At 39.6% G+C, this 18,446-nt stretch overlaps 2 protein-coding genes across 3 annotated transcripts; both read right to left on the bottom strand.

The window, feature by feature from the left end:
- Positions 1 to 229: 229 nt before the first annotated feature.
- On the bottom strand, positions 230 to 4,916 carry rab34a (RAB34, member RAS oncogene family a). Of its 2 annotated transcripts, XM_083985233.1 has the most exons (11): positions 4,776 to 4,916; positions 3,425 to 3,538; positions 3,254 to 3,345; positions 3,106 to 3,171; positions 1,978 to 2,079; positions 1,821 to 1,885; positions 1,650 to 1,701; positions 1,478 to 1,559; positions 960 to 1,050; positions 431 to 538; positions 230 to 345 (listed from the first exon to the last, which is right to left on the bottom strand). In XM_083985233.1, exons 2-11 carry the CDS (start codon positions 3,497 to 3,499, stop codon positions 278 to 280), a joined length of 801 nt encoding a protein of 266 aa, XP_083841359.1. In that variant the 5' UTR covers positions 3,500 to 3,538; positions 4,776 to 4,916; the 3' UTR covers positions 230 to 277. The 2 variants fall into 2 exon arrangements, with proteins under 2 accessions (XP_083841359.1, XP_083841358.1); XM_083985232.1 differs by having other exon boundaries at positions 279 to 538.
- Positions 4,917 to 8,443: 3,527 nt separating this feature from the next.
- Positions 8,444 to 12,959, bottom strand: tlcd1 (TLC domain containing 1). Its single transcript, XM_083985401.1, has 4 exons — positions 12,752 to 12,959; positions 11,644 to 11,726; positions 9,975 to 10,057; positions 8,444 to 9,091 (listed from the first exon to the last, which is right to left on the bottom strand). The coding sequence occupies exons 1-4, from the start codon at positions 12,955 to 12,957 to the stop codon at positions 8,687 to 8,689; spliced, it is 777 nt and encodes a 258-aa protein (XP_083841527.1). The 5' UTR covers positions 12,958 to 12,959; the 3' UTR covers positions 8,444 to 8,686.
- Between the last annotated feature and the right edge of the window lie 5,487 nt (positions 12,960 to 18,446).

Here is an 18,446-nt window from a genome sequence, read left to right on the forward strand (position 1 = left end):
TCTCAGCAGAACCACTCATTTATGTGTCACTCTGTAACTCCGGACAAGTTAAACTGAGCAACACCGCAAGAATCCACATCCCACGGAGCAAAAACTCATCACAGGCCAGGAAAAACTGAATTCAAACCTATCAGGAAGTGAAACTCCAGCGTCCCTCCTCCTGCTTTGACCACAGAAATCCCTCCCATGAGCTGGAGAACGACGACAGTCTTTTTCCACCGAGAAAAAACCTCATTTTCAGTCTGTACCTTTTTGCTTTAAACTCCTGTTTCCATCCTTACTGGCAGCAGTTGGGCTGTTTCTTCTTCGACGTAGCGGACACATTGTTTGAAGTGCTGTTAATTCCTGAAACAGACACACAGCTCGGCATTAAACTGCATGACAAACATGGCTGCTTTCGTGATTATAGAGAGAACGTGGGGATACTCACTGACGACATCTCCGATTTGTCTCGATCCACTTTTCTCCAGCTCTGCGAGAACGTTGGTCTCAAACGCCAATGATGCAACTCTGAAGAAAAACTCTTTGACGTTTTCCCCTGCAGCATGAAAGAAATAAAGATCAGCAAGAAGTGTATGAAAACTACTGGGGAGAGGAGGAGGGGAGACTTTAAAAAAGCAGGACACTTCTCAAGAGTTGAGATGTTGATTTGTGAACATTTACAAATGTTACTTTTAATTAATAAAGGTTAAATGCATACAAGCACAAGGCTTTGAGGCAATAGTGTTTCCTTAAGTTGGAAATCCCCAAAGACAATAATGACTATTTGACAGTATATATGACCTTCCAGTGATCTTATCCCCACAGTCCTCTTGCCTTCAACAAAAAGTAAAAAACACAATCCCCCAACTTTCTTTAACCCCCTCTCCCTCAACTTATGTATTAAACATTTGTCAATTGAGTTAATGGCAAGATTAGCGGAAGAGATCAATTTGCCGTATTTAAATCCAAACACTTACCTGTGAGTGATGAAACAGCCCAGTACTCTGCACTGATCTCTTGTGCTATTTTGACAGCATCTTGTTCAATCTGAGAATACTGAGCCGGAGACTGTCAGAGAAAACAGAGGCAATCAAGTTACATTTTAAACCATGTTAAACAAGAAGAATATTTAGACTAAAGGCTGCCACCAACTATTGTTTTCATTATACATCAATCTGACAGTTGTGTTGTTGCTTGGCTGATTAATTGTTTCGTCTAAAAAAAAAAAAAGAGGCAGAACAAGAAAACCAGAACTGAGTTGTGGCTAAATCACATGAACTAACAGTTCATCCTTGAGTCCAAATGGGCGTCTGAGCCAGATTTAAAGGGATTCCTAAGACTTGGTCTCAGATGCTTTGGGGTCCACTGAAGGAGGGGAAACCACATTCCTGAGGTTTGAGTGTGGACACAAACACTGTGCTGCTTCACATCTGACTCTAGTAAAGACACAGACATGTTCACTGGCATTGTCCACTTCAAACAGTAAAAGACATACACTCAGGTCTTTCTTTGTGCCGACGAGAAACAGCTGGACGGCGGTGGGGTCGTTCTCTTTCAAGGCGTCTTCTAGCCACTGCCTACAGACAGAAAAAAGAGAAAGTTTAAATCCTCCATCTGCATCAAAGAAACTAAGTGCAATTAATGTGCCCGTAAAAAAATACACTTACCTCACATGGCCCAGAGAGGCAACATCATTTACATCAAACACGATGATCACAACTGAAGGACCAGAACATAATGACAATGGTGTCACACGTGAAACAATGTGTACAAGGACAAAACAGAGTCTTTAATACATCTCTTATTGTTTACTGCTCTCAGACACACAAATCTCTTACCTTGGGCTCCTCTGTAGTACGTAGAAGCAATGCACTTGAATCTCTCCTGGCCTGCAGTGTCCCAACTGTATTGGAAAGAGTGACTGCTGAGTAACGGTACGTCAGACGCAGTCTTTTAACCTTATTTTATGTGTCATAGCGCAAGAATGAGACTTACAGCTGTAAACTGAAAGGGACACCCAGCACCTCAAACCGCTCCATCTCAAAGTCGACACCGATCGTTGCCTTGTAGTTCTTATCAAAAGCATCTTTGCAAAATCTGCAAAAGAGAATCAAAATTAATCATCCACTTTTAGTGGCAATGGCATTACTAAACACCCCTTATTATTATCTTTAGATTCTAATGGCACTTGGTTAAGGTTAGAAAAAGAGAATGGTCTGATTTAACACAGAAAATGTTCAGTGACTTCAGACATGTCTATTTATATATAATCAACCACCTTCTTCCCAAACTTGTGTGGGAAGAAGTGTTTTTGTTGCCTAAATCTAGCCACAGACAAGACTATGGGTGCAAATCCCAGTCTAGGGTTCAATCTGCAGGCTATGTCCACTATGTCCGGGTTGACCCGGGTCTGGCATTCCCACTGCAAGCCAATTGAAGGCGATTTTAACCCGCGTCGCTTGCCGAGTTGTTTGACGCGGGTCGGTGCGCCTTTCCCACTGCCACCAAAAGCCGATTGTTAGCGGGTTTAAACGGGTTTTTTGTCCAGTGGGAAAGGGGTAATGCACTCCAACCCCCATGGAGGCAGCTGACCTTAATAAACTGAGTTCTGTATTCATTAAAACAAGTTGCCTCTGAATATAATCCAGGGTGCAGGCCATAACTGTTAACCACTGATTGGATGGATGGAAAAAAAAAATCTCTTGGTGTAACATTAGCCAGCAAATCAATCTACCAGGTTTGTTACATAGACCCTGTCTTTGACACGTGGCAATCTACAGCACTAGCACACTCCCGTTGTTAAAATGCCCTAACGGTGACACTGTGTCTGTAACGAAATGTTGCCTTTTAAAATATTTTAAACATTATTTGTTTTCATGCTTTCAGCACGATATACAAAATGACCAGGTACTGCAATAGATGCAGACATTATAACTAGGGGTTAAGTGTTATAGTTTTAATGAAGGCTTTTTAATAAATGACAAAGTCAGAGCGCTGTGCTTTCCAGAAGGAGGTAAATGTTCTCTCAGCTTTCTCTCTCTCTCTCTTTTTTTTTAGCTATTTATTTCCTAGTGCTGCACCTCACTGTGCTTTCACCAGTTCAGTGACTGTGTTTGAGCTTACCTATTAATCAGACAAGTTTTCCCCACAGCCAGGTCACCCACAACAATGACCTTAGAGATCTTAAATCTGCTAAGAGGAACAAAAGAAAAAACAATAAGTGCCAACAAACTCCACGTCCCCAATCATCCAGTGTGGTTCCTGTGCTCACCCCACAGTGCCGGTGCGTTGCTCCTGGCAGGCAGTCTTTACTTTATTGTTGAAATCGTTCTTAGTGTGCTGAGCTGCCTCCTTCTTGAAATACTGCATGGGAGGAAGAAGAATCTGTGAGGCTGTGTACTGCTTTACAAAATGTGATGATTACATTAGCGAATGAATTTACCTGAGGAAGCTGAGCAATGACTCGGTCCCTTCGAACCGGAGGAAGAACGCTCATGGCTGAAACTCGGACTGACATGAAGCACTGGGGTAAATATTAAGCGCAGGACAGGGTGTGCTGGACAGACAGAGAAGGAGAGCAGCATTAACGATCTGACATTTTAACTCATTAAAGATGTTAGAATATGGTAAGTGGGTTTTGGGCTCAATCATCAGGGCTGGTGCTTTATTCCTTGTTGTTACTAGGTATATTTAAAAAAAAACAAGATGGAGAATGAAGCTCATAAACAAATCATCTAAGAGAGAGCAATAAATAAAACTACAAACTGGGCTGTGTTGGTAATTAACCATAAGCCCCAGCATCAACCCTGACCAGCCATCCGTCCACCATCTGCTGACCTTATTCCTCCTATGTCAAATTCTCATTTTAAGACAGTGAGCTAATTTATTTATTTATTTTTAATCAAATTAAAAAAGAAATATGTGTCAAACAATTAATACTCACACAACTTTGGTTAAAGGGTCAAAGTGTTCTATTAAAGAGGTGTGGTTGTGACTGACAATTCATTGCAATTTTAATGCAAATCTGAGAGTCAATATCTAAACTGACTAAATGAGTAACTTTGGTCCAGTGTCTCTTGTTCTCATTTTGACTTGAAGAATTGGTTTTAAAAAAAATGCATATCAAAGGAGTTCCAGGTTACAATCAAAGGGTTGAAAAGCAGTAACCTTTCTATTCTGGAGTAGTCTGTCAGCATTGTTTTCAGCAGTGTCAAACAAATTAACATAAAGAGAGGTGAGAAACTAAAAAAAAGAGATGCTGAGATGCTGCTACCAGTGGACATTTGGTGTTACTGCTTAAAAAATGACCTCAACAAAAATTTGGTGCAACTGTAACTAAATGTTACACTGGTCGGTTTCTGGATGCCTGAGGGAATGATTACAGTGTTTTAGGAATAGAGGCTAGTGGGGATAAAGAAAGAAAGGGGGGAAAGCCTATGTGTTTTAGCCTTGGAAACAGTCTGATTACAGAGTGGAGCTGAGACCCAAGTCAAACAATACTGTAGTGAGAGAAAATGTTTAGTTTACAGTTTGGACAGTGACCACACACAGAGCCAGACCAGACAACTGTTGATCCACTTACTGCGCAGATCTGATTTAATCCTATTGTTCATCCTGGTAATAGAGAATACGTGTAATTTAGTAGATCTGTTTTGAGTTACCAGAAAACTGAAACCGGGCGACTTTATAACTCGATGTGTCTAAACTCAGTAAGCTGTTTCTTCACCTCGCTGAAGAAACGTCGCTGTAACTAGTAATCACATGTACAACTTTTAACGGATCTTTGATGTTACCTCAGCGAGACGGGATGGTCCGTGCAAGTTTCTTCTCTCTCCTTTGCCGTTTTTACGCCTCGTTATCCTGCCACCGACTATTATTGTGGTAAAGAAAACCCATCCGACTTAACTGTGATGTATCAAAGCGTTGAGTTTGGGGAGAACAGAGCAGAAATGGATCAACGGAAGTTGAGGGGGAGACGCAGACGGAGACCCGCTGCTGCTTCTGCTGCTGACTCAATTCCCTGGATTTTTCCTTTCCTCCCAGATTTCTCTGCTCGGTCCCCTGCTGGAAGAAAAGAGGAATAGTCGGAAACGAGGAAGAAAAAAACTGTCTGTCTGTCTGTCTGTCTGTTATTTTTATTCACTATAATTCATTCTATTAAAACATTATATAGGCTAATAGTTTAGGCTATAATTAATGCAGACATATGTCAATTATCATTAGCCTACTTAATATTCAGATTTTATCCCTGGTTGTCCTTGAGCTGTAACTAATGAGACTGAACACGCCCAGAACTGTGGGTTGGTAATGAGTGAAACTGTGATGGATGCAATGGAGATTTCCTGGCCCATCGCCTTTATACATTTATAATAACAATGACACAATATATCTTTGATTGTTGTTCCCCATAATCATGTAAACACTATACAAAGATTGGTGACTCAATGGCAATTTACATGTCAGCCAAAATGACATGAATGAATACAAATACATAATTAACCTCATGCTTGAATACTCACAGGCACACTGTTGTGTAAAATTGATGTCATATGAAGGGAACATTGAAATAAAGTTTGTTGATAACGAGGTCTGAAATAATGGAGACATAATTCCATGTTAAAGAAAATAGAAAAATAACTGTTAACATACATGACTGCATCTATAGACGCCATCTTCAGGCTGCTTCTTACTCTGCATGGAGCCAGCAGTGCTGGTGGGTGTTGAAGTTTTAGCTTGAACACTGAAATGTTTTCAATTGTGGCCTGAACTTTCTGTTCTAGCTGAATATCAAATCACAACATCATAGAATAGTAGTGTGATAGCCATGTAATGTCCAAAAGTTAGCAGTTCCTTAAAATTATCAAGTAGGCTAAACTATTTACCTTAGAATATCTTTTTTTTTTGATCAGCCAATGCCTTGCTGTGTCTTGATTGATGTTGGTGGCACTGCATGGCTCAGCTTCATGTAGCCTCATATTTTGGAAATGAAGCTATCTTTGTCATTCGAAAGTCCAAAAGTTAGCAGCGTACACATGTACACAGCGTACACGTCATGTCCAAAGACTAGCCAATGCTGTCTTTAAAATTTCCAAAAGTAGCAGCGAATGCTAGTCCTACGCTGTATCTCATAGGGTATTTAGCAATTTTATATTCCAACAATTCCAAACATTTTTAATTTAGACCTGTGTTCCAGTAAAGAAACCTTGAAACTATTTTTCACATCATTTACAAATATAAATCTGCCAGTACAAAGCATTACTGTTGTAAATGGTCTGCTTTCCAAATCGTAGTGATCTCAACATAATACTGTGATTTATGAATGAAAAGCTGATAAATACACCAAGACGTATTGGTAGAGCTCATCTTAGAAGAATCCACAAAATAACCCTGTGATCTTTCAATTGTTTTCTTTTTTTTAATTCATGGTATCACTCAACAATACAAAATACATTATACATAATTGTTGACAAAATGAATTTAGTTTACCTCAAAAATATTGTACCTTTTACAAATGCACAAATCATTCTGTAGAATATACTTTCTTATTCATAGATCATCTTTATCTCTGCTTTGTTCTAATTTTAGAAAAGGCACTGTGGTAAACGCACTGTAGCACAAGTCAGACACATCAGACACATTTTCTTGGTGTGGCTGAAATAGAAAATGCAGTTTACTGATCATTTGTTGTTTTTAAGTCCACTAATGGTTGATGGTGAGCACTATCATTTGAAATATATATCAAGAAGGAATGTACACTTGAGGATATATTTACAAAATGATGTATATCCATTTTTGATGAAAAGAAGAAGAGACACATCTTCACCTGATTTTTAACATTCTTAAAAAGGGAATGTACTCTGTAAAACACCTATTATTTTGCTAACAAGCAAATATAATACACACTGTGAGGATGTTCTATTACTCCACATGAAGTCTAACTTCTCAGGTTTCAGTATCAGTAGTGATTGTGCTGCTGTCTGCTCATGAAGGGGTTCCCAAGGTTCCCTCTTCCTGTTGAGCAAAATGATCAGACTATTAACTGGCAGAAAGTTCCAGCTTCATATCCACTGGTGTCAAATGCAAAGACATTTTATAAGAAAGCCTTAAAAGGACCATAAATAGTCCTGTGATACCAGTTTAGTTGGTCCTTTGGTCCAACATTATGTACCAGTTAGGTCCAGTGTCTCCTCAGCCAAAATTGGCTTCATTTAGACAAAGCGGAGGACACAGGTATACACATATCTGTTAAAACGTTAAGACTGTGTATTAGAGTCCAGTATCACAACAAAATCCCATTTGTCTGTTCGTTCAAACGATACAGAAGGAAAACTAGTTGAGATTTCAATGTTCTCTACATCAAAACACTGTTTGCAACCATGCAAATGTTGTAGATATAGGGTAACATCTAGGTTGTCAGCTAAGACTGTTAACAAATGCTAAAATTTCACATTTCAAACATATGTGTTGAACAATTATATCACACAGATTTTTTAAATTAAAGAAAACGATAGTTTAAAATTTTGGGAAATACACTTTGCTTGCGCTACTTGAACGAGAGGATTATTACCACTGTTGTATGTATCTGTTTTCTAATGCTGTATTCATGATATCAGAGTTATCCAGAATGATCAGTTTCTCACTTGTAAACATTCAAGTTGAAATGGTGATCTTCATATCAGACATTGAAACATCATTGACCTGTGCCATTGACACAGTGAGCCCGGCTGGCCTGGTATTGCAATAAGTGACTTGGTTGCCTGCCTAGCACTCTTTCGCGAGAGTAAGTACTGTTTTAAAACAACGTGTTACACACTAACATCAACACATCTCACTTAGTTATAGGAAGCTATTCTCAGTTATGGGAACGAGACTAAAGTGGATGTTGTCTAAGGAAGAGAAAAGGAGGGTAGCTGAGCAAGGGACTAGACAAGGGTAAATCTTGTACTGGCTTTTACTCTTATAAAGAGTTCAAAGTAAAGACAGGATACAAGACTGTACCAAACTCGCCATCTTGTGCCGTAGAACTAATGTCTTTGCCAGGTAAATAAGCTTCAGCTTGTCAACAAAAGCACAATGTAGCCTACGACTGTCCATGAGTGGGGCTCAATTTGCAAGCCCAAGACCAAAAAAAACCCTGACTCTTTGGCAGTGGGGCCATCACAGTAAATACAAGCTAATATTTAATAGTGTGCTATATTGGACAAACATTGTATTTTTAACCTTTACAGGTCTGCAGTTAAACAGTAAAACTGTTAGTTTGTGTATCTGTATAAGAAGTTGCAAACATAACCAGGCTATTTCCACTCTTAATGCTAAGATAAACTAAACAGCTGCTGGCTATTGTTTCATATTTACCATTCAAACAGAAGAGGTTTAGGCTAACGCTGGTCAAGAAAGCCACAAACTGTATTTACCAAAATGTCAACCTTTCAAAAAGTAGAAGCATCTCAGTGGTTAATAAATGGCATGTACAATTTTGGATTCAATTTGCTTTGTATTTCTCCCTGTGAAAATATATTTTTGGACCTTTTTTTTTTATTTTTTATTTTTTATTTTTTAGTACATGTAAGGATTAGAGGTGGTTTGTTCTTTGGCAGTGAGGAACAACAAGGGTACCTGTCGTCACAAGGAATGGTGTCAGTTGAGGAGGTTTGGAGAAAGACAAATGTGTAAACTCTCACCCTAAACAAAGTCCTATAACCCTTCAATCAGTGAGAAACTTTTTGGAGTGGTTGTTAGGCGTCCCGTTCTGGCCCACATAGCTTTTACTCCGGGGGAAGAAGTCCGCACGGAGTAGGCGGTAGAAATAAATCATGATCATAATATTCATCATTATCATGGTGCCAAGAAAATATCCACCGTGGTCCAGCCAGGAGTAATTGTGCATGATGTACCAGGTGAGGTAGAACTGGGTGCTCAGACGAAATGTAATGTAGGTGAAGAGGTTGGCGAGTTTGTTGACGTGGTACATGGAGGAGGACTGAGCTCCAGCCAGCTTCAGCATCAGCCTCAGGTGCAGGGTGACGCTGTTCACCTCCACAAACAGGGCGACTACAGCGCCGGCTACATATAGCTGAGTGTAGAGGGCGTACAGGAAACACCAGATCACCTGAGGAGGAGACAGACAGATTTTACTTTCTACTTTTATGTTGTATGGCACTTTCTAATTTTGAACTAAATGTATGGTCTTATTGAGATGTCAGTTTATTCATACATAACTATTTCTATTGGACAATTGAACAATTAATCAACATGAGAATATTCAAACTATTCTGTTAGGATTTTTCTAGAATAAATATACACAATTATTCAGTACAAATTGTGTAAACAAACTTCCACTGTATCCACCAAGAATCAGAAAGTAAATGCTCTTCATTCTAACATTTGGGTTTGAGCATTTTACTTAGTTTAAAAACATACCATGGAAAAAGGTAATACACACTATATCTTTCATTCTGTCAGAAACAAATGTGGTTTTTCAATATAAAAGTTGAAAGGGTAAATTAATCAAAACTACATTTTAGTAACAAACCCCCTAACAAAAAGATGCAGATAAGATAAGACATGTCTGCCTGTTGACCTCATGAGTTACAGTGATCCTGAGCTCAGTGGCACCATGTGCCGCATTCAACTCAGCTCAGGCAGCACAAACACTGTGTGTCATTTCCTTGTAATTACTCCGTCTCTCTGGATCTGTTTGCTCAGTGGAGATTTAATTAATAATTAAACAGTATTCACTAAGAATCAACAACATCTTCAGGCCTTAATGTACAACACAGGATGTTTAATTGGGAAACATCTCTTTTCTAAGTTAACATATTTTACTGTCTCTTCTTCTTCCCTTATGAACATGTAAGAAACAGGAGACGTGCTCAAAACAATGTCCTTTAACGTACCTCTGATAACTTATCTTAACCAGAAAAGCAACCTTAACGCAGCTCAAGAAAAGAACACATTCAGTATATGGAACAGCCAAATGCATGCTGTCTTACCAGTGCATGGTGGAGTAAGAATTCCCACGATCCTCGAGCATGTCCTGTCAGGATAATATCACCCGCATCTTGCACAAAGTATCCTGAGAAGACAGATATAATAAGACTCTGTTTCTGCTCAAGCATAAGTCCTGTAGGGTTAATGGGCTACAACTGGTCAGTGGTCACAGTTCTTTGGATTGTCCAGTGCTAGTTACAGTAAGCTATCTGATTAAACTGCTGAATCATGACATACTGGTGGAAAAGCTGTCCACAGACGGTCAGTTTGTGGGTTGGATCAGGCCCAGTTTAGGGTCAATTAATGGCACAGCTGCTTTTAACATTTTTTCACAATTTTCTGAAATATTGGGTTAATAATCACTAGTTAAAGCCCTACTTAGTTTGTATTTTATATATATATATTTAAATATAGCATTATGTGAGTATTTTTTTTTAGCTTGGAGCCCATGTGACTTGGGCATCATTGCTTGAATAAAATAATAATTATTTCCATGTTCGACCTGCATGCATAACATTTTATGCATTAAAATTACAGAAGGGAAAAGATGACAGAGGATGTTTTGTTGACTCTGTGATGATGTCTTCAGAACTTAAACAGCTGTTAAATTGATTAGTCAATCCGCAAATATTTTTTATAATCAATTATGTCTTCTTTTTTTTAAATATAAAAACACCAACCATTATCTGGTTCTTCTTCAATGTGAGGAGTTACTGATTTATCTCATCATGAAGTGAAATGTTTTGGCTTCATGGGGGAAAACATGATAATTTAAAGTAGTAAGCAAGGATAAGAGCTGACACATGGATTTTCAGCATGTCCAAAACAACAACAACTGTGAATTCAGGTAGGTTTCACATGCCTCTATTTTATTACCTTATGTTTGCAGCCGTTGACTATTTAAACAAAATGTCAGCAGTTGTGTTGTTTACTCATTACACAAAACAACGACAAACTACTTATAGAAAGCACCTAAAGCTAAACTTTTTACTAGCTAGATAATAGGCTACTGAATACATCTTGCTTTCAACATTTCCTCACTTGTCAATCAGTTTCTTCACAAGAAATGTAGGAGTCAGTGTTTATCCATGTGGTTAAATGTCTCTCTAATAATCTGTATAGGCCATATTTAGCTGAAGGTATTCAAGACTCCTGTTGTGGCTCGGTATGATGCCACACTGTTACTATGTTAGCACACATGCCTGCTGTGGCCTCAGTGGATCTACTAGCTGTTTGCAGTTGTTAGGGCGGATCTCTACAGGTTTGTGTCTCCATGGTGACACAAAGATGCACATAAGACCCAACCATGTACAGAGCAGCTGAACCAGACCACCGAGTCCTTAGGGGATTATGTCCATGGTGATTGGGTGGGAAGGGCCATCATTTTGTTGTTTTGTCCTGATAGCAGCAACTGGAAAAGTGACAATTTAAATGTTCCCGCTCAGGATCAGAGGGAGAACAGGTTCAGATCAAATCAATCAACACCTCCCTTTTCCATTTCTACAGCTGCAACTATGAGTCATTCAACCCATTGGCATAAAATCAATCTACAACTTAGATGATCCAACTTTTTTTTTTTAAGACAAAATTCAAAACATTCCAAAATTTAACTTTGCATGTGTTTTATCTTATTCCTGAGTGAATATTCTTCTCCACAATGCATTTACTGACCTGTTGAGACACAGACGAGCAGGTACGACAGAGGGGTGTGGTACGAATGGATGTTGCTCAACGTCTCTGGCCAAACCACCACACTGGAGAGGGATACATGTTATGGATAGGTGGATGTGTATTCGCCTCACTCTGACAAATGTGCTCACTCCTGGAGAGAAGCCTGACTAAGCAGAGACATTAATATCAGGTATTATGGCTTTTTAACCCCCTGACCAATTGATAACCCACCCGTTAGTAGCTGTGGCTGTTTTCTTGTTGCACTTTAGTACTATTCATTTTCTAGTTTCTATTCTGTACTTTTAGTAAAATACCAGTTTTAAAAATGTTTTTAATCACTTCTTAGGGCTGTTAAACAAAAGGGGCACACCTCAAAAGGTAAGCAAGTGTCCCCTCCTTGTATAAACACACGGGAGAATTAAGGCCCCTTCTGTGGTATGTAGTGCTGCATGTTTGCTGCATGTTTGCTGTTTCACGTCCTACTCTACGTTCCTACTTTCAGCACACACAGATCTCCCTTTGAACCAGAAAACCTGCTTATTTAGCTTGCCTCCTCACAAGCACTCACTGCTAATCTGTCACATATTAGATACAGTATAACCAATAGTGAAAGGAGAGGGCAGACAGCCCAAAAGAACTGACCCTCGTCCCACTTCTTAACGTTAACAGTCATAAGCTCAGTCCCCACCCCAAAAAATAGTTTCTCATGAAGCTTTCAAAAGAATGGTTCACCAGCAGGTTTTTCCAGTTGATATGTCTGCAGGCTGTTGCTTAACAAGTCAAGAGTGCTGGCTGAAAAACGGTTTCCTCTGGTCTGTGTGCAAATGTAATATAGTGGAAGCAACAGCACAGCAAGAGGAACTCTCTGTGGCTCATACTGTACACTGACATTTCCCCCACCCCCACCCTCACTTAAAAAATGCCATTGTCTCCCCCGTCCCTCACCCTGCCTGAACATGCCCTTCTTCTCCTGACTGCCACAGACTGTCACTGCTGCAGACTACACAACCCCTACACATAAACACATCATGTGGACTGTGAATAAACAATGGTGTCCCAGTGCTGTGGATGGTAGGATGGATGAGGTTGTAAAATAGTAAAGACTTACCAGGTCAGGGCCCATGTCCCAGTCAGCAGGGAGTGCACCAGAGAGACAGAGAGGTTCTTCCACTTCCAGAAGTGCATTTCATCCTGTTTCACCACCTTTGGCACAGGTAGCCGTTGTAGAAGCCTGTGGGCTATCCTGAAAAACAGAGAGCACACCAACACTGAGGGGCCCGGGTGACTCTTGAGCACAGGAAGTAGGGCCTCCATCCTTCTCCTCCCAACCCCGACTGCAGCTCTCTCTGCCTGGGCTCTTGTTCTTCTCCTTTGCAGCAACCTCGCTCCGTTCACGTCCTGTCACCGTCTCCTGCAGTTGTAGAAGATGATCCTCTTGTTGTTGTTGTTGTTTTTATCACGTTTTTCTTTGTTTGTTTTGTTTGAGACTTGCTTTCCGCAGAGAAGATATCCTCGTCTGTTTTTCTTCTCACGTTTTCAGTCTGAAGGCGGAGGCTATGAGGGGATTCCCGTGACAGCTCATTCCAGTCCGACGGTGTTTATCTTCACGTTGCGCCTTGTAACGTTGTGTGCCGCGCTCAGCCCGCCTGTCGGTCTGCACAGACTGGGAGGAGAGGTGGAGAGGGAGCGGGGTGGGTGGTGCTGTCGCTGCTCCCTCTAGCCACAAAAAAACAAGGAGGGGCAGTGACTGCGATCATGTTACGCAAGGGGCTAAATCTCAGATCCCTGCTGCTGAACTTGATGTTGGACAAACCATTTTGAAGAGACCTGTAGACATATGAAACAGCCACTCAGCAGCTTCGTGTTATTGCCAAATACGCCACCGCCTCATACACGCATATTACGCACTGTGCGTAAAGGGCCCTTATCCATTATAATGATAATCATATATCTCTGTAAAGTCGTGAAAGAAACGACAAACTGAGCACAAGTCTGTTTACGCTACTAGTGGTGGAACTGAAGTTAGAGTTAAAATAGCCCATGGTCTTAGATTACCTCCAAATGTACTTGTAAACAGCAATTTAATGTAATTGGAAAACTTAATCCACACAGAACAGACAAAAACTATTTAAATATGTGGCACAGTAGAGGTCTAAAGCAGTGTGCATTGGAAATGTTTTACTTTTCCATTTTAATCCTCCTGAATTTTTACTCTGATTCAATTGGCACTATTTTTTTTTTTTTTACCAGCAGGATGTAAAAATGTGCAGTCTTTTAAGATATGGATCATGCTTGCAATTTGGCTGAAGTTTAACATGGTGTCACCCATGGGATAATCACACCATTGGCTGTTGTCCAGAAACTGATCAGTTGGATATTGCACAGTGTGTTGTTCATCATACTGAAGAGACACACCGAAGAGACACAGAGATTCGGCAACAATAACAGTACATCTCGAACGTTAAACAGACAACCCTAACAGTAATGCCCTCTTTCCTTGGCTATAACTCTTTCCATAAACACTGCATAGCTCTCATTCCCCACAACTGGCCTCTCTGCAGCTAGTGAGGAAGTAGGAAATGAATAGGACCCTGCACACATGCATGTTACCACCACCTGCAGCACACATGTCTGTGTGAAACCCCCACCACATTAAGATTGTACTTTCCTGCAAAAACCTTTTCAGTTCAAAGTGGTAGATGTCTTTATTTCTACCTGTGCATGTTTGCATCCCAGTCTTTCTTGGTTTTACTGAAAGAATAATCTAGTTTCCCTTCAAATCTATTTTTGTTGTTGTTTTTGTTGCTTCACATAATGTACATAATTTATAATCTACAAATTTGTTTCATGTAACAAAATGTGGATGTGTTTTGTGTCTATACAATATCACAAATGGTTTGATTAAATTAAAGTGGACAGAACCTGAAACACTGAATGAATTGTGTGATTCTGGCAGGGGTCTCCTCTGGTATTTCCTGTTCCCTGCTCCCAGGTGTAAATAATTTTAAGTTGAGTCAACTTAAAATCACATAATCTCCCTCTGCTGCTTTAAAATGTGACAACTAAACTAGCTCAGTAATTCATATATATATATTGTTTTTACGAGTTTTCAGGTTCTTGAGAAAACAGTCTCTTTATGTGTGGATGGGGACGATGAGTTCAATACTAAACTGTACGGTTCAGTGTGTTTAATTACCATGGTCATAGAGAGAAATGTAGGTTACACAATCATTGGAAAAGTCATTTATGGTAGGCTACATGGTATATCCAGTTACTGTAAATTTGCATATAGCCTACTGTACAACTTGTATATGACATCTCCACTCTTTACATTCCATGGATTTGAATCCCAATTATTTGCACAACTGACGGTGGAATTTGTGCTCTTCAAAAGCAATCTGGCATCAAGTTTCTCTAAGGTAAAGGTACTTTATTTGTCACATATACAGCTAGTACAGTGAAATTCTTTCTCTGCATTTAACCCATCCCTGACGAGCAGTGGGCAGCCACGGTGCAGTGCCCGGGGACCAACTCCAGATTATGAGCCAGTGCCTTTGGTCAGGGGCGCTGACTGGAGGATCAGGCTAGCTGGCATGTTTTTAGTGGTGGGGGAAACCGGAGCACCCAGAGGAAACCCACGCAGACACAGGGAGAACATGCAAACTCCACACAGAAAGGACCTGGGCGGCCGGGGTTTCGAACCCAGGACCTTCTTGCTGTGAGGCAACAGTGCTAACCACTGTGCCACCGTGTCTCTAAACCCCTACCCTGAAAAAGAACCCACTCCTTTAATGTGACATGAAGAAATCATCTTATGGCAAATCAGCAAAATCCAACTCTTCTGGTATAACTAAAAAATACATTGTTTTTGTTCACATGTATTTTTTTTTTACTTTTACACCTGTTGGATACTTTGGCTTAAGGTGTACTTTGTTCTTAATCACACTAACACAGCTTTATCAAATTACATACTGTTTGAAATTCTCCATATCCTTGGGTTTAAGTGTTTTCTACACAGGTTTATATTCCCGTTTTTTGTTTTTGTTTTTTTTTTACAACAAAACATTTATATTTAGTTATATTCTCTGTAACTTTTGTGCCATTACCTGTAATACTCATTCTGATTTTTGGGTGGTGAAATCAGAGTTATAGAGTTACATTACCAAAGATTACTTTTAAAATTTACCTCAGAAATCATAATATTACCAGAACATGAGCCTGCCTTGTGTCTGTATAAAACACACCACTGGGTGGCAGCAAAACCTCACACAAAAACAAGGTTTTCACAAAGACTTTTCAGACAATTTCAGTTCTTGATCAATCCACCCAGGGGCATGTTTTTCCAAAAAAAAAACAAAAAAAAAACCTTTACACCCATCTCTTTCTGGAGTTGTGATCGAAGTCCCTGTGATTAAACGGAAATTCATAACATGATTTTGAGGCAGCTGAATAGGCTACATGGCTCTCCAGTGATTATTCAAGAGGAAATAAATGTGTATTTATTAGAGAACAAAAGAGAAAGGGAAGAACTGAATGTAAGGCATTGTTGTAGGTCTGTGTATCAGGATCAGAAAGAAAGAAGAAATTTAGAGCGTGTAAGATGAAACATATAATTAATCACTTCTTTTGAGTACAGCCCTCTGTGTAACAAAACACCCTTTGCTTAAAGGGGCAGTGAGAGAAATGTAAATTAATACCAGGACTTGTGTTTCCTGGTTGCCTCAGCATAGTTATTTATGTTGTAGACAGTGTTAGAGAAAGAAAGCAAATAGTGTTATCACAAAAAGTCGTTTTAAAGAAATTCATCTTAGCTTTAGGTTTCCAAAGAAACACCTCAGGATTTATGACAACAATAAAAAAAGGTCATCAAAAGGGCTTCGTAATGTAGTAGCTGCTGTTGTGGTTGCTGCGCCCAGGCCATAGCAAACGGTGCAGACTGTCTGTTGAGCGGTTGAGAAGGTCTTTCAGTATCATTGCGCCTGGCTCAGCACTGAACCATATTGATCTAGGGTGATTTTCTTTCCCCCCGGGGACTGTTCAGAAACAGCTACTAGAGACTCTGCCAGCAGCCAATAGAAAGGATCTACAGATACATTGATTTCCACTGAGTGCATCGTAAATAGCTAATCGAAAATAGACCTATCTACCCAGGTACCTTATTAAGTTCAACAGGTTCAATATGCATTTCAAACATATATGAAAATGAGAGAAAAAAAAGACCAATTTAACACTGTAGATGGTTACTTCAAATAGGCTATACACTCACACATAGGCCTACATGTCAAAATGACTGGACCAGGCCTTAAGCAAAGCAATTTGTAATGTTTTTGATATTGTGCGATACATTTTTGGCTAAAATTTCAGTAGAAATAAATCAAAACACAGTTATATTTGTTAGTTATTTTGAACAGTTACTTTTCCCCCCTATGCAATAATATTACCAATGCCAAAAATGTCAGCCTATCTGTTAAGGGTTAAAGATACAGGTGAAACTGTCACTGTGAAACAAACTCACCCACAACTTGTCACGTGTACTGAGAAATCCTAAAAGATAAATGGCAGACAATGCTCCTCAGGCACACGTTCATAGCTGGGGCTTAGCATCAGTTTCACTATCATAGGTGTTACATTCCTGGACACTGACTGGACTGTCACGTCTAGAGACAGATCTGCTTCTGGCAGAGCAGCACAAGGCCAAATATGTCACCAAGCTAGTTCGGGGTGGCACATAAGGCTCCTTTAGGTGCTTCTTTGTTGGGATATTATATCCCTTTAGAAAGAGTAAACCATTGTTTGTTCAGTCACCTACTCCCCTCTCCCCCAATGATCTTCATTTAAAAAACGGCAAATTGTAGAGAAAAGGTTCAATTACATGTAGATCACTGTTTGTGGTGATATATCATTATTTCTGATTGATGATAATAGTGGAGGTATGTACTCCAGCACAACACTGCAGGCTTTGTCACAGCACAAAGCATTTATTATCCTCATTGTGGAAGAGAGGGGAAATAGTGCTCATGCAGCCACTTTCCTGCTTATCTCAGACAAGGGGAAGGCGCTTTGTAATCACAAGGCGACTGGATGTAAGACCGCAGTATCTGAAGTCCAAGCTCAAGACGCTGCACTAATCATCTCTGTCTCACTGTTTTTTCTCTCTGTCTCCATTTCAGTCATTTGTGCGCAGGCATAAAAGTTTCACTAAATATTGCCAAATAAAAGTCATAAAAAAGTGCAACATCTCTCTTCCTGTTTTGGTCTTTCCTTCACATTTCAGGGTCATTCCAGAATTGGAGGACATTTAAGGACTGAAACACCTCAAAATTTTACTATTTATTTGATCATTTTCTGCTATATATTTAAGAAATACAGGTAATTAATCATCAAATAATTATGTTTGGCCAGCTCAGGACTCAAAGTGACACTTTTTATTAGATATTTTATATATTGTGTGTGCTGCTTGGTGCAACCCTACCAATACTCAGGAACCTGTAAAGGTATTATATAAGTATTTATCTATAAATATTTGCCAAAATACATAATGAATATAATCATACACACTACCAAAATGACAATAGGATAAACCCTCATGAGCTGATACAGTCATTTAAGATAATTTTAAGATAAATTACACAGTAACAGGGTTGAAATTAGAGTAACAGGGTTGAACAAAGTAACAGGGTTGAATAGATTAATTACTTTTGATTGTAGATTATGACATAAATCTCAACCCTGTTACTCTGAAGTAACAGGGTTGCAAGTAACAGGGTTGCAAATCAATGCTTATGTCAGCTGTTTAGCAGAGG

This window comes from Trachurus trachurus (assembly GCF_905171665.1).
Source record: "Trachurus trachurus genome assembly, chromosome: 13".
Classification (NCBI taxonomy): Eukaryota; Metazoa; Chordata; class Actinopteri; order Carangiformes; family Carangidae; genus Trachurus; species Trachurus trachurus.

Coding starts and splice junctions, on each gene's coding strand:
- rab34a (XM_083985232.1), bottom strand. CDS start 3,499: ATGTCAGTCCGAGTTTCAGCCATGAGCGTTCTTCCTCCGGTTCGAAGG. Junction 2,080..3,105: donor AAAACTTGTCTGATTAATAG/GTAAGCTCAAAC, acceptor TCTCTTTTGCAG/ATTTTGCAAAGATGCTTTTG. Junction 1,886..1,977: donor GTCCCTTTCAGTTTACAGCT/GTAAGTCTCATT, acceptor TTTCCAATACAG/TTGGGACACTGCAGGCCAGG.
- tlcd1 (XM_083985401.1), bottom strand. CDS start 12,957: ATGGAGGCCCTACTTCCTGTGCTCAAGAGTCACCCGGGCCCCTCAGTG. Junction 10,058..11,643: donor GCTCGTCTGTGTCTCAACAG/GTCAGTAAATGC, acceptor CTGTCTTCTCAG/GATACTTTGTGCAAGATGCG. Junction 9,092..9,974: donor TCTTACTCCACCATGCACTG/GTAAGACAGCAT, acceptor TCTCCTCCTCAG/GTGATCTGGTGTTTCCTGTA.